Source organism: Lepisma saccharinum, chromosome 1 (genome assembly GCF_977018435.1).
Source record: "Lepisma saccharinum chromosome 1, izLepSacc3.1, whole genome shotgun sequence".
NCBI classification, from domain to species: Eukaryota; Metazoa; Arthropoda; class Insecta; order Zygentoma; family Lepismatidae; genus Lepisma; species Lepisma saccharinum.
In genome coordinates, this window is record NC_139229.1 from 86,178,716 (window position 1) to 86,194,913 (window position 16,198).

The following is a 16,198-nucleotide window of genomic DNA, read 5'->3' on the forward strand; positions in this document are numbered from 1 at the left end:
ATCGTCGCCTTGTAATCCAGGGATTCCGTGTTCGATACGCGGTGGAAGCAGATAGTAGTTCGGAACTCACTTTAAACTGTAGGTCCAGTCCGGATTAACCTATTTGTGCATAAATTGGACTTAAAACAAAAACTCAAAGATACACATGTGTCTGTATGTGCATATCATTTTCTGTCACATGGGCGCCTCACAAATCTTGACAAGCAACTGGTTGCCCACCGTTGGCCCGCATACGCCTGAAAATCTGACGCTGGCACTATAAATGTATCTTGATAGAAAGCATATTAAATAGTAAGGAAAAGACATTGTTTTTAAAAAATTGCAACAGGTTTCCTTGTATTACGTAGAAAAGGAAGAAAATCACCGATTACAATATTTACTTTTCCTCAACTTCATTGTAAAAAGAAAGAGGAAAAACCTTGCGCAGAAGCAATCGCTAAAATAAACAACGTCAAAAATAAAAATAATCGATCCCTTTCAGATAGCATAAAGACTGATAGGCTATATGTGTTCACCATTCGTTGCTATGTTCTTGCGACATCATAGAGACACGTGATAAGTAGCGGAAGAATTGTTGACCTCCCGTAGCTCCAAGTCCAACAGTACCCCGCCCCCCTCCAATACGAAATCCAGTCCCCCCTCCCTTCCTTGCCATATCTCTGGTACGTTATAAAGAGATTTCGCCTGAAGAAGCCATCATTTTCTCGCTTGGATGTTCTAGTGATCAGTTCGGCTTAATCTACATGTTACGCCATTGGAATACGTAGTTTATGCAGGTAGGTGAATTTGGATACACTTGCCAGTCCTGTGTTTCTAGTGATTTCTGTGCGATCGGTGACTAGTGGGAGTAGTTTTTTAATCTTCAATTTTGCTACAAAGCTAAGAGTAGGAATGATACTACTTTTAAGAGTATGCAGCGATTTATTTACAAATTTCAATCCAAGGAGAGCTGAAAGATATTTTGGAGGGAGTGGCACCCAAATCATCAAATTTAAATCGTAATATCATTCTCTCGCCACGTGGTACACTCGTACCTCCTTGCTAGAGTAAAAAAGGGGGTACCGAGTTCGATTTCCAGTTGAGTGATTCTGATCCTACTTTAAACTGTAGGTTCAATCCCGACTAAAACTTTGACATGGTACAGTCACTTGACTTTCAATGGAATCATTACAACCCAGAAGTGTCCGTGACTGTATATAATTAGGCTCTGGTGCCTACTAGGCCCAAAGTCAGGATGATTTCTGAGGGTGTGCGCTGTGTCATTGGCTTCCGAAGGTCTTCCTCCCTGAGGGGTTCAAGAAAGATTTTTTTCTGCACGGACAAGCAAGGCATTCCCACTAATGCACTGCTTGAGTTTGAAGCTGTCTTGTTGTTCTTCCACAGATTTGTGTTTTACTTGTAAGTATGAGTCCATTGTAATTACTGTAATTGAATTGAAATTGTATGTGTGACATCTTTTTCCCAGGGGGGGCACCAACCGTCCCTTGCCCCCTCCCTCCCTCGACGCTTAAGTGTTATCCTAAGGTTTGTTCTATCAACATTCAACATTTATCACGTGTATGCGGAAGTGAAATTAATTTATTTTCCAAAAGAGAGCGCAGTTAAACAGAGGTGCATCCTGACACGGGATATATTTAAATCAACCATATCTACGAGCCATCATGTGTCCTGTATAAGTGATTGACGGAAACAAACAAGAACACGTTTTATTTCTTTTGTTTTTAAGAATATACAATTGAAATGCTTCTTTAAAATATACACTAAAAGAAATGACAATAATATCCGGTTCATTTAGAAACCTTATGTCATGAAAAGAGATAATTAATAGTAAAGAATTTATCTTTATTCATGGGCGATGTTCAGCCTCTGGCTTCTCTACAACTTAATCTTCAAAACCGATATAAACGAAAGAAAAATTACAATGCCACTATGATAGATAAAATATACATTTGCATATATAAATACTAAATAATTTCAGGCAAGAAAACACGTAAGAAAAGTCAGCATGTAAAAGAAACAAAAACGTTATGTACAATCAGAGCCTACTCTGCGCTTTAGAGAGTTCGTGCCAAGCGGCTGCAAAGAGTGCGTGCCAAGCGGCTGCAAAGAGTGGGAAATATTTGTTGTGTCATTTTAGAATAGATCCTACTGGAAATTATCTGTGATTGCTGTATATTTTGTAAAAAATGTAAATCCAATGCATCACATAAAGAAGTGTTACGTAAATACTTAACAATTATCATAGAAATAATTGTTGAATATTGAAATTTTAACAATTATCATAGAAATAATGGTTGAATATCAATACGATTTTCCACTTTGATAGGCAAAATAATAAAGTTTTGCATTAAAACTGTTTTGTAATTAAAAATGAACACCATGCAAGTAACGTTCCGAAAATGAAAATAAACAAAGCGATTTTGAAATTTACATAGTCTTCGGCCTTACATAATTTTTGATAGTCAGACATTTCTTGGTAACTCAGCGTTTCAGCTTATTTAATCTAATAATACGTAATAACATACGATTTTAAGTATATTGTGTCTGTATAGGATATCCATATGTCAGACCGAGGAAGGATTTTTCGGAGCTCTTGAAATTGGGTTGCAGGCCCCACCTATATTATTCCAGCCCACAGACCTAGGACATCTTCGAACACAGATTCTGTCACGTGACGAAACACAAGACAACAATATTTCTTGTCATACTTGTTCCAGTTCTCTGTTTTTACGCCCCCCCCCCCCACTCGAGTAACCTCTCTCACCGAAGTGATAGTACTTTTGGAGTTGTTTACGCCACAAGCGGACTATTGTTCTTTCCTTAGTCAACATATTGACATTTTGATGTGAAGAGTCCCTTGCTCGTGTAGATAAGAAGGGTTAAGCATGTGAACGTTGAAAGAGGTTATTCTCTTCTTAAATACACTTTACTAGGCCAAGTGACCGAAAGGAACGTAATGACACTGTGAAGTAAAATTAATAAACATCTTCTGCCTTTACTGTCCTCAGCTCAAGTAATATCTACAGGGGAGAAGGGAGTAGGAAGTGGACCCTACGCCATCTGTAAATTAATAGTTTATTAATTATTATATCGTTTAGAATTCTGGTGTTCCAGACTAGGGACTAAGATCTCGCATTTTTCCAGAACTCTTGAATATATCCGAAAAAGTTTGGTTATGAGCTCTTCTGTTTATTACCAAATATTGTATACATAAAAAGGAGGAATCGCCATTACGCTTTCATTAATTGAAAATTTATCGTTCTCTATGTTTCGAAGAGCGATCACGTTCCTTAATCTAAAACTATTAAGAACCAATTCATTCCAAAACCACATTAATGTTGTTACAAGATTAATCATCTATCTCTAAAGAACACTTCTTTCTCCCATTTTTAAACTCATTTTTTTTGTAAATTACCCTAAGTTAATTAACTGAGGTACGTTTAGATTACAGCTTTAAGATACATTCTATTCGATTTTTTTGTTATTTAACGTCACTTTTCTACCTCTTAGATTAATGGCGGCGATGAGGATTAATGATGAATCGGTGAAATGAATGGTGGGAGAAACACAATAGAAACGTGCATACTTTGACCAGGATTTGAACTTGGGACGTACAAGTGAATCTTCTTATGTAAAAAAATAGATGTGTAAATTGTTTCCAACGTGTGGCCGAAGAACAGTCTCTCCGACCTCCCCTAATCAATGACTGAATAAAGTTGGAAAAGCAACTATCGAAACGAAGAACTGTGTACTTGCCACTAGCTAAATGTATCTAAAACCGAAAGAACTATGAATAAGCTAGCTGTAGTAAAAAAATAATGTTTTTTTTGTCTCTCAAAACGACTTAGAGAATAAGTCCTCTCTACTAATAATCTTAATTCTTATTTTGCAGACGGCTGAATTATTTGATTCAGTGGATTCGAAGATTCGCATCACTAAAGACGGGAGAGAAAGTACACTACATTCTTTGCGCACAAGGACAGCAGTCAGACGTTAAAAATACCTGAGACTCCAACTTCAAAACAAAATACAAGTCCAAGCGATCAGCAACCAACCAGTTTTAATCGTCAGACTGCAACCGTTTCGAGCCCATGGGAGTTGGAGGACGTCGCTTCTTAGGCCTTGAGTCGACCGAAAATTTCGACCATTCCGAATTAAGTCTGTGGAAGAAATTATCTTCTGAAACGCAATCTACCGCCCCTACGTGGACTAGATTGGAACTGCCTTGCTTTGGACTCATAAGAGGCGCTAAGTACTACTTTTATCAAAGGAAGATACCTAAAGAGTGACAAGAACGTAGCTACTTTAGAATCATTCACCATCATTACTGCATCAATACAAGTCTAGTCAACGATCTTCATTACTCCAAAGATATTCACCGTATTAATATTTAGATTATATTACTGATACACTTAAAGTTCCTAATACTTTAGCCAAAATGATTATTGGTTCTACGTCTCGAGTTTTGCCCGGTAGGAGCGCTGTGCAAACAGTGTACTGGGCGAGGACAAACAGTAAAAAGAGCGGGAAAATTGTTAAGTATGGACGTGTGCTGTCTTTTGGAAGAGATGAGGTTCCGAAGTTTCCTATGCAGCTTACCGCATCTAGGAACATCCTGGGATACAATAACAGAAATGCAATGTTAGTAAGCAGCAGAAACCTTTCCCACAGGTCCATGTTTCTACCATTTCAGGTGAGTAATGTTTACAAACTCTTTATAATTGTCAAAATTGTTTAAATTGCTTCTATATACTCAGGAATTTAAAGGTCTAAAATTGAACATAACAGCTATGGCCCCATGAAAATGCTATGGGAACTGAACGTTCATCTGAAACAGTTATTTATCCACACACCTGCAATACTACCTAGAATTTTTCACAAACGCATAATTTATGGTAATTTTGCCTCGAAATTTGCCCTTACCTCCCTAAATTTGGACTTATGCCCCCAAATGGCAAATTCAGGACAAACTCCTGATCTTAAATTAACAATAAATCTCTTTTTTTTTTTAATGACCCCATTTCACCACTCCAGCCAGGCTTGTAGCCAGAATTTTATTTCGAGGGGATGTCCCTTATCAGCAGCCACCATCTAAAGACGAAAAAGTGAGGGGTAGAAGCCCTGAAGATAAATTTCTCAATATAATACAATTTATTATACAATATGTTTAAGTCTGCAGAGGAAGTAAAATTAATTGCCACTATACACTAATTCCAACGAAATATTTGTAGGATTTTGGGAGGGACTTCAGCCCCCACAGTGCACTCCCTGGCTATGTGCCTGACTCCAGCCCCCTTCCCCCTCACTTAAACTGAGCTGGCTGGGTTATATTCCATTAGATTTTAGAGCAGGGGTGGAAATACCAGATAATGTACATAATTGTGTAATATTGGTAAATTCCACATGTCATGACACTTGGATAAAATTTTGTTTTCGGAAAGTGAAAATACTTGATAATCTTTTAATTAAAGAAAGCAAGTGAGCATAGCAGCAACAAGAAATATTGAGAGTAGGGGGACAGGGGGAGGTCAAGGTTAAATTCAAAAAAATATTAATCACAAGCTGTAAATGCATGCTAATTGATTTCATAATCTCTGTGAGCTATTCAGATATGCTGATCTACCTCAGCTTTCTGCTGAAAACATTGTTGCGCCCACTACATTAGATTAGATCAGGTTAAATTATTTGTATTAGAGTTTATTTATGTACTATGTTTTTTTATAAATCTCAGAAAATTTTAACAATTAGCTGATGTGAAATTCTTGCTGAGAATTTGTAATTAAATATCTAGGATATCGATGTGTTGTAGATCGGAAATAAGCAAAAAAAAGATCCAAGGTTATAGTGCAATCTGATTTATTTTTGGATAAACTACACATATGTATCAACTAATTCAGATATGAAAGGTTGTGGCATTTAACATTTGCTACTAAGATAACAGAGATGAACTTGGAAAGTTCAAAAATTTGTTATGTAATTCCTTAGACCTTGACACATGTTTCTCGGTGCATGACAGGACATAACCCTTTTAGAAAGAAATCATATGAAAGTTAATGAAAAGTGGAATATAGAATGATGTGTTCTGAATTTATTTTTCATCAGAATTTATCATTTACATTAAAAGAGAGCTGTTTGCTCAGATAGTTTGAGGATGATTTCCTCTACAATATTTTTCCATGAGCAGCTTTTTAGTTGTATTTCAGTAGGTAAATAGAGTAAACTTTCCTTCCTTCATTCTCTGTATACATTCCATTTAACTAATTTAATGTAAAATTAATAGATTGGGCTTCCACTTAGCCAAATAGTTAGCACTCTCACCTTTGGTGCAAGCATTCCCAGGTTCGATTCTTGGAGGGAGCTCCAAAAATTTTGGTATTGACCGATCATCATGAGGACAATTGGGGAGCTACTTGAGAAGTAGTAGTGGGCTTCGGCCTCGAAAGCCAGAAAACAAGAGAAATGGAACTCGATGCGCTGACCATGCGTCACTCAATGAAAAGTCACTTGGCAGGCCCTGGCCCTTTGAGGGCTGCTGCACCATGGAGTTTAGTTTTTAAATTAATAGATTTGGAGTAACACTTTTTTTTAGTATTTCATGATAGAATCAGTGATACTTTCTGAAGAATGGCCTCACTTCATCACTGCATACTTGTTTTTAATATTTTGATCATAATTACCTTAAATGAAACATTACTGTGTAATTCCATTCCATTTTAGAAATCTTGACATTCAGCACAAGTAATCACAATTGTTGCATTGATATAAGCGAATATTATTTTATAGTATCTGTCCTTCCATCAGTGTTCAAAGTAGCGGAGAACATCTTTACCCACCAGTTAAGAAAATTCGCCAAAAGTGCCACCCAGATAGGATAATTTGTGTGAGTATCCTCTACCTGCTTCATTGACTCCATGTTGAATCCTATAAGCAACCCCACCTATCCCCAAACTACCAAGCATCCCCTTGTCTAGGCACTTTGAGCACTGCCCTTTACATGGTTAAAAAATAAAGTTTGATTAAATATGAAGATCACTTTGATATTTAACACACTATTTGGTAAGAATTTCACTGTATTAAACAGTATTTTGTTTTACAGAACTCACACGGTGGTACAAGGACACTCCAGACAACAGAACCCAGAAGAGGTGGTTTCACAGACCGCAGTCAATTAAAATATGCTCGCAGATTGGTAATAAAACTTGGAAGTGCTGTGATAACACGAGAAGATGAGTGTGGCCTTGCACTTGGACGCTTAGCATCAATTGTAGAACAGGTACGTGCATTTTTTTTTAAAAAGATCAGCTTGACCAAGACCAGAACGACCATGACTCACGATATTTTTCTGGTACTGATATGTTGTTAATATGCAGCATTGAAAGCAGGCCAGCAAGTTCTGCCGACTAGGCAGAATTTTATACCTTTCTCCACCATTACTGTATAAGATCACCATTTTTCATGTTGCTGTTGCTAATTCAGGGATTGTAATGCTTTGAGTTGAAAGAGAGAGGTAGCAAGAAATATAAATTATCTATGTTGTAAATATAACATTAAGTAAATATACGGCCTCCTTGATGGTGCATGGTAATACCATTGCCTTCTAATCAAGGGGTCCTGATACCCGGTGGAAGCACAGTTCCAATTAGCCTATCTGTACATAAAGTGAACTTACAACAAAAACTCAAACAAACTAACAATTAGAAAAATATTATTTTGCTTACATGCAACAAGAATTAGTTGCAACAGATCTTATGTAAGCTGGTTAAGATTAGCCTAAAACATGAAGCAACATATCCACATGTCAATGCCCAGAGGAAAGTTTGTGTATTTTTCTGAAAGCATATTCAGTAAGTGTGTAATAGTAGGACCAGATGATTACTTTGCATATTATATTTGCAGGTTGCAGAATGCCAAAATGAAGGACGAGAGTGTATTATGGTTACTAGTGGGGCCGTTGCATTTGGTAAACAGAAACTTACTCAGGAGTTACTGATGTCTCTCAGTATGCGTGAAACTCTCTCTCCTAAGGATCACACAAGACAGGTGAGGATAAAATATATTTATTTGTGCTTTCATTGGTTATGAACAGCCATAAAGAAATTATAAACACAATGCAAATTTAAGAATAGTTTAGATAATATTCTAATTTTTATTGAGTTACTTTGATCTTTATAGAAATCCACTTTATCAATAAATTAAATTTGTAAATTGACATGAATGTGTTTATAGACACCAACATAATTACAAAATATAATTCTGTGAATTTTCATGAATGTATTTGCAGACATAAAATTTAAAAAGAAAATTTCATCTTGAATCTAGAGATCAAAAGTTTTGATGTAGAAATTTAAGTATACTTTTATTTTTACCTGGCATTAAATAGTAAACTACATTACTTTTCGTTGGAAAACTGTATACTTTGAACAATTTTTATTTTCATTGGATATGTGCAACATGCAAACAAAAATTTTACTGGCTCACAAATTGACATAAATGGTCTGACTGTATATGTTATTCACAACAATCTGCTATCATGTTTGATTTATGCAAGGAGACTTTGTAGTAGGCAATGATGCTCACATCAAATGAGCAGATTCGAACCCAAGATGAACATTTTGATGTGTGTGAATGAGAAAAATTGTTTTTTTTATCTTTTTAGTGTGTTAATTACTGAAATATTTAGAAGTGAAAATGTAATGGAATTTGTATGTTATAGTAGTAATTGTATTTTGTCTGTTTTATTGTAGTAGATTTTGCGGGTTAAGTGGTAGAGCAGCCACAGGCTGAACTTCGCCCATGAATAAAGAAATTCTAAATTCTAAAACATCAACAATCCATGTAATTATGGTTTTGATAAATCAACTATTTCCACGTGCAGAACTCCATGGTGGGGTGGTTAGCACAGTGTTCTATGATGCCAGAGGCCCCAGGTTCAAATCCTGGCCTGGGCATCAGTATTCTTTGTGAGTGTTCCTTCAATAGTTTCATCACATCATCATTCATCTTCATCTTCGTAATTAGCCAAAAGTGGCAGAAAAACGAAGTAAAATAAACCAAATCAATCAATCAACTATTTCCATGTACCTGTGAAGTCTACGTCTTCTTATGGACATTTTAATGCAATTCAGGTGCTTTCTTCTGTACCATTGAAGCATTGCTGATTCAATCTTGTACAAGTTTTGAAATTCGTATTACCCAGAATGTGCCTAAGGGGGTGGGGGGTAACTTCCATTTAATACAGACATCATTCATATGAATGGTTAACCTTCATGTTTTAGGTGAATTTACACAAAGTTTCTCCAAATGTGAGAAATGATTCTGCAAATAACTAGAGACAATTCTCCCTCACCCTCCACCTTCCCTTCAGTACCTTTCTATGAAGCCATGGTTGCCATATTCTAGTATATTTTACACTAATTTCATAGTTTGAGTTGAGAAATGTTTTGTTATTATAAGTAATGTATTATATTACAGGATGCTGGCACAATGCTTGAACCCCGTGCAGCTGCTGCTGTGGGGCAATCAGGACTTATGTCATTGTATGATGCCATGTTTGCGCAATACGGAGTTAAACTCGCTCAGGTACTTTTGCAGAAGTTGAATTCAATGTAGTACAGAGAAGTGATGGAAAAATTTGTCAAGCGGCAATTATTCTGAACATCCAGATGAATTTCTTCACATGAGGAATCAGAACATTGAAGAAATATCACCTGTATAAGTAATAGACACTTTGTAACATATCCACACACTATTAATTTATTTAAAAAAAAAAAAAAAATCAAATATAGCCCTTTTACAGAGCTTTCACACCAAGATGACAAGCAACATATGACACATGTCAATTGGGAATGAACAAATCAGTAATTTTCATCCTATGGTGGGTTGACATGCTGCAGAAGTCTGCATTTGATTGGTCAGTACTCAAGTGGTACATGGCATATGTCGCTTGTGTATGAAATCTCACTTAGAGAATGAAGACTTCCTACCTACTGATTTATTCCTTCACTTTTCTGTACCAACAAACATCTAATGCATTTTCAGTTAACAGCAGGTGCTTACTGGGAAAGCTGAACACAATTGGGCAGCATGATAGTGTGTGTATAAATGGATTTGCATGTAGGAATTTACATTTCAGGGGACCCTTTACACAACTAAGCGACCACCAGCTGCTGTTGGTCAGAGTGGCCTTCAATCCTTGTATGAAGCAATGTTCAGGAATTACGGAATACTTGTAGCCCAGGTGTGTGCATGGAATTTGGCAGTGTGTGTGTGCAAAATAATTGTTTGGATGTGGGACAAGGGGCTTCTAGTTCTAAAATTCAGTGTGAACAGGAGTAAAGAATATTGAAGAATGGAGAATTTGTGAACATTCTTCCTCTGGTTAATGTTGGTATGCTAGGTTAAAATTGGGTGTATGTAAAAATAATGTATAAAATTGCAATTAAAATTTCAGCTACAAGAAATATTTAGAACTTTCAAAGAACTTTTAGGAAAAATGTAAAAATTAATTTTTTTGAAGTTTATAAAAAGTTTTAACATACGAGTCGTTCACTTAAGAAGTCAGTATTAAAAGTTACATTCTGTTTTAAATTGAAGCAGTGAGATTATTAATCTGAAGTTAGTTTGGAAATAAATCAATTGGTTAATATGTTTCTGAGAGAACATCTTGATGAGAATGTTTTATATGTAACTGACCACAAAGCATTTAAAGTATTTGCAATTAGACGATATTTCTTTCTTTTCTTGTTTATTATAATATAACTTTCCATATTGTTGAAATGTGTATTTAATTTAGCATTCAAGTACAAGAATATCACTTAAACATATCATATGTATGCATGCGAATATATCAATCCATATTATCAATGCCTCCCTTATTGTTGAATTGCTATGCATAGTTAAAATTCATAATTAATGGAAATTGCTGCAGTCTATATACATGGTGGTAATTTCTTATCACAACTAAGCAAACTTACACTCTCTTTTATTTCAATTGGAATCAAAAGTAACTTAACAGGAGTAATTATTAGCATTTTTTTTTCATTTTTGGGAAGTTTAATTTAATGTAATCACAAAACAAGAAAAGGTTTGATAATTGAAGATACCAAAATGCTCCCTAAATATATAAATTATCAAACCTCGTTGCAAACTAATTCTTTATGAAAAGCTAAAGGTGAAATAAGCACTCGCAATTTCCCGAAGTATAGTACATTACTGTACGGACGCGATAAGAAGCGGCGTGCAATCAGAACGCAGAACGGCAGAACGTGACCAAATTCTGTCTCCTCGTTGGCTGCCATGTGGCTGGGGGATTTCTACGTTGCCACGTTCGCACAAACACACGGACAGGCTAGTCAGCTGTTGGCAAGCTCGGGCATTCTGGCAAGCATGAAACATTTTATATTCCTGCTCTACACAGCAACCGAAAACCTTCACTGAAAGAACCTTTGTTGTGTTTTTATTATGGTACATTGCAAGCATCAGCTACCGGCATCTTTTTACTTATGTTGTATCGTATCACAATTACCAACAAAAGAAAATGCATCTTGCGTTATGAACAACATTGTGGCAAATCGTTCTCCTTTGATTTCATGCCGCCTCTCTTTGCCTTCTTTATCACGCCGCGATTGTTGAAGCTTGAGAACGTACAAATGAAATGTATTTCTTGAAAATTAGGGCAAATTACGTATAAACAAATTACGTACAACTTCGGTTCGTTAACACGTTTTTAAATTATATTTTGAGGAACCTACAAAAATTCACCTCCAAAACAGAATTTTACAGAACTGAGTTACTGTATTACGGAGAAGAATTTATCAAGAACAAATCAATTGTGTGTGAATTGATTGATTGAGTTGGTGTTTTAAAGTCCACTTTATGCACACTACGGCTAATCTGGAATGGACCTACAGTTGGAAGTTGGATCCGAACCACTATGTGCCTCGACAGGGTATCAAACCCAGGACTACTTGATTACAAGGCACCCGACCCTGTGGCCGAGTGGTTAGCACATCGCGCTGCGACGCCAAGGGTCCCGGGTTCGAATTCCGGTCAGGCTTGGTTGTTTGTGAATGTCCATTCATCAATTTCATCACTCATCCCCATCTTCGCAAATTAGCCTAGAGGCACAAAACGCGAAGTAAAATAAACTAAATCAATCAAAAATCAATCAATTGATTACAAGGCGACAACACTTACCCTACCACTGTGCCATCGGGGAGGCACATGTGGGTGTGTGAAGTGAGATAATTTGGGAGCTATATGAGAATACAGGCTCTGGCAATGCAGAGTTCAATAAATTACAACGAAACGCTTGGCAATTGCTCGATTTCCTTAACATTAATGATACATTTGGTACATGTGTTATAATGCTTTGAGCTACCTGTATGTAAAAACATAAAAAAATGAATGAAAGAACAGAAGTAGTAGTTAAAGAATCAGTTGTTTTTGCTTACCGGCTACCATTGCAGTGGCGCTATCCCAAGATCATCTTCATTGTTGGTTGGTAAAGGAACATCTTCATCTGAGCTACTACTGTCACTGCTGTCTTCCCGCCCAAGTGAAATTACAAAATCCTCCATTTCCTGCTCTTCAACTCCCTCCTTTTCCCATGCTTCGGAAATAATCTTCCTTGCGTGTTCTATAGCCGAACGCCACCTATCTGCTGTCACATCCCCGATAGCCTGTTCTGTCAATTGCAACATTTTAGACGGTGTAAAAGGTGGCAAAGTGTTCCTTTGTGCTACCAGCCCTTTGACCTGTGCCCAAATAAGTTCGATTGCATTGTACATACAATGATAAGGCGGGAGACGGACCACCGTATGTCCCGCTTCTTCTGCAAGATTGTCTATTCGATATATGGGGAACTGGGGTTTGTGTAACATAAGGAGCTGCAGTAGTTCAGCCTTCCTCATGTTTCTGTGGGCTCGCGAGAATCCTGAAGTAGGTAAATCCGGCAACAGCACGTCGCTACCAGAGTGGGTGGTCCCACGCCGCTTGCTAGCGCGTCCCGACAATAGGAATGTACTAATATTAAAGTTTGCTCCTTTTGTAGCATCAAGTGAAATTCTTTCAGTTGTTTTGAAAACTCAGGATTGTGTTCCTAGAAAATTAACCATCTTTTCTTGTGTCTTTTTGCTTCTTTTTGTTCTTTTTGTCTTGCTTTTGTTTTGCTTGCATGTATAATGAATACTAGTGATTTTCATTCAAAATCATATCATTTTTAATTTTTTATGCTATAGATAATATTGTCTTACACATATATATTTTCATTACCTTAGGTGTTGGTGACCAAGCCTGATTTCTACAACGAGGAGACAAGAAAGAATTTATTCAGCACCATCTCTGAACTGATCAGTCTCAACATTGTTCCTATCATCAATACAAATGATGCTGTATCACCCCCAGCACAAGTGGATGAAGATGTCTCAAAATATGGTTCCAGAAAAGTAAATATTTGCTGATTTAATTTTCAAGTAATTTTTTCCAAGTATCATGAACAATGTCAGTTTTACAGTATTGAAGATGGTTGACAGTAGATTTTTTCCACACTGTAAATTCAAATCTAGACGACACATTAGTTTCTTGCTTAATGGCCATTTCTGTGTCTTGTTTCCAACAAAATTCATTCCTGAAAATACTATTGTGCCATCTATATATATATATATATATATATAGATGTGTGTGTGTGTTTATATATATATATATATATATATATATATATATATAAATATATATATATATATATATATTGTTTTCAAAACCTACTTACATAAATTTTCTAGAAGTGCATTGATAAATAATATTACATCATTCGTTTTAAACAGCAAACACTTTAATGCAATATTTTTCTCATCTAGTTCATCAGCATAAAGGATAATGACAGCTTAGCAGCTATGTTGGCAGCAGAAGTCCAGGCTGATCTTCTGATCCTGATGTCAGATGTTGATGGCATATACACCTGCCCACCCAGCCAAGAAGGGGCTCGTCTAATCAATACGTACACACCTGATATGGGAGAGAACGTTCAATTTGGTTCGAAGTCCAGAGTTGGTACAGGCGGTATGGATTCAAAAGTAAGCACATTTAATTAGAATATGCATTACATGCATTTCATCATATACACACTTTCTGTTTTCTCAGTGTAAAAGAAGGGGAAATAATATGCATTCATAAAGAAACTGAAAGTAGGGACTTGGAATAGTTCTCTCATTTTAACAATCAAGTGATTTCAGGAGAATTTATATCTTTTAGAGAACTAATACACTAATAGGTTAACTACCACTTGAGTGGAATAGATGACTTTTTTTTTCTAGCTAGGCTCATTATTAATTTTACATGGGTTTGACACCCAGTGGAGGCACACAGTGGTTCAGATCCCACTTTAAGCTGTAGTTCCAGTCCTGATTAGCCTTTCAGTACATAAAGAGGACTTAAACAAAGAAGCAAATGCATTATTAGTTTTAGTTTTATTTATTTAGTATTATTAGTTTTAGTGACCTGATGATTGTTAAATTTTAGACTTTAATAGCTATTCATTTTTTGGCAAATTAGCAATTTGTTGTTACTTTTAGGAGGAGTGTTCAGTTAATTTTAGAAATCAAAGGGAGTGATTGCTTTTCTCAAATGGAAGGGGAACACCTTTTCATATATTAAGGGTGAGATGATCATCATCACCATATGCTAACTGATACTTTATCATTAGTTTAGCTTTGGGTGATCCTCATTTATTCTTATCACAATTTATTGGTTTGAGACATCTCAGGCTATATTTCATTTTAGTCCAGAAGGTAATTGATTCTCTTTAGATGTGAAAGCGGTAAGCAAACATCATTGTAATTAATGACATATTGATTGATTTGGTTTATTTTACCCAGCTTTCTGCCACTTTGAGCTAATCGCAAAGATGAGGATGAGTGATGACATGATGAAATTGATGAGAGACACTCACAAGGAACACCCAGGCTGAGATTGGGATTTGAACCCGAGGCCGCTGGCAGCATACCACGCTGTGTTAATCACACTGCTACAGAGGTCGGCAAGTGACATATTGGGAGTGAAGCAAACACCCCCTCTGCCCTTCCCTTAATCCATATCTTAAGAGAGACAGAATTGGCACTATCACAGCTAGAGAGTTGGTGCAGTGTACTATAATTGAACTGATTACTTCATGTTGTGTATATATACTGCTAGATCCATCGATTAAATGAACGAATGATGGAGATAGTAGATAAGACGAATAGACACATGTATCTTTATTACCAATAACATTAATTACACATTCATTTTACATAGGTAAAGGCTGCAACATGGGCTCTGGATCATGGAGTTTCTGTAGTCATCTGCAATGGGATGCAGGAAAAAGCTATCAAGACAATAATTAATGGAAGGAAACTTGGAACCTTTTTCACAGATTCTAAAAGTGTAGGAACACCTGTAGAAGTTTTGGCAGAAAATGGTATGTATTCCTTCATTTCTGCTTCCTTAAAGCAGTATTTGTTTCTCTGTACCTATCAACTACCAAATATTGCTTGAAATACATGTATATGTGTTGTCTTGGAAGCAAGTATTGAAATATAACCTGCAGTGAATATCTTAATTTGAAATTGCTGTGAAAGGACTTTTCTTTCTGATGAAAAAATAAATGTTTTTAATAAATTAGTCTTAATTTTTAAGATGAAATGAAAATAAGAAAAATAGAAACTGGCAGAATAGTGAATATAAAGATGGCAAAATAATGTGAACATATATTTTAACTATTCTATAAATCAACAAAATAATGTGAACATATATTTTAACTCTGTTCTATAAATCAAACTAATGATATTAAAAGAAAAATCTTACTTGTATGAACTCCACTTTTTATTTCACTGAACATTTGAACACAGTTCACATGTGCATCTTTCTCGGGAGTGTATTGAAACATTGGATATGGAACCTTCAGTAAGGACAAGCATGTGTTTTGAAAAAATATATAAGTTCTACTATGAATATAACTGCATAGTCATTCTGCAAAAATTTAAGATTTTTTATGAAAATACTGCTTTATATTTTCTTGCAAACCTTGGTACAGTGAAACCCCGATTTTACGGTGTGGAATTTTACATTTTCTGTACATTCAAACTTGATGGTCTCAACATAGTTATAACATTTTCCATGATTTTACATTTTCCCATATTTTAAGTTATTTCAGCACGGTTCC

The 16,198-nt window shown here is 36.0% G+C and overlaps 1 protein-coding gene across 2 annotated transcripts in view; it reads left to right on the forward strand.

The window, feature by feature from the left end:
* The first annotated feature begins 646 nt into the window (after positions 1-646).
* Positions 647-16,198, forward strand: part of P5CS (Delta[1]-pyrroline-5-carboxylate synthase) — a 29,983-nt gene continuing 14,431 nt past the window's right edge. The window contains exons 1-8 of one of the 2 annotated variants that reach the window (XM_083134282.1): positions 647-776; positions 3,893-4,693; positions 7,097-7,273; positions 7,897-8,040; positions 9,472-9,579; positions 13,278-13,445; positions 13,857-14,072; positions 15,292-15,454. In XM_083134282.1, the coding sequence (XP_082990408.1) occupies positions 4,439-4,693; positions 7,097-7,273; positions 7,897-8,040; positions 9,472-9,579; positions 13,278-13,445; positions 13,857-14,072; positions 15,292-15,454 (1,231 nt within the window). In that variant the 5' untranslated portion in view covers positions 647-776; positions 3,893-4,438. Of the gene's footprint in view, positions 777-3,892; positions 4,694-7,096; positions 7,274-7,896; positions 8,041-9,471; positions 9,580-10,132; positions 10,238-13,277; positions 13,446-13,856; positions 14,073-15,291; positions 15,455-16,198 lie in introns of both variants that reach the window. The other variant, XM_083134291.1, reaches the window with a different exon arrangement.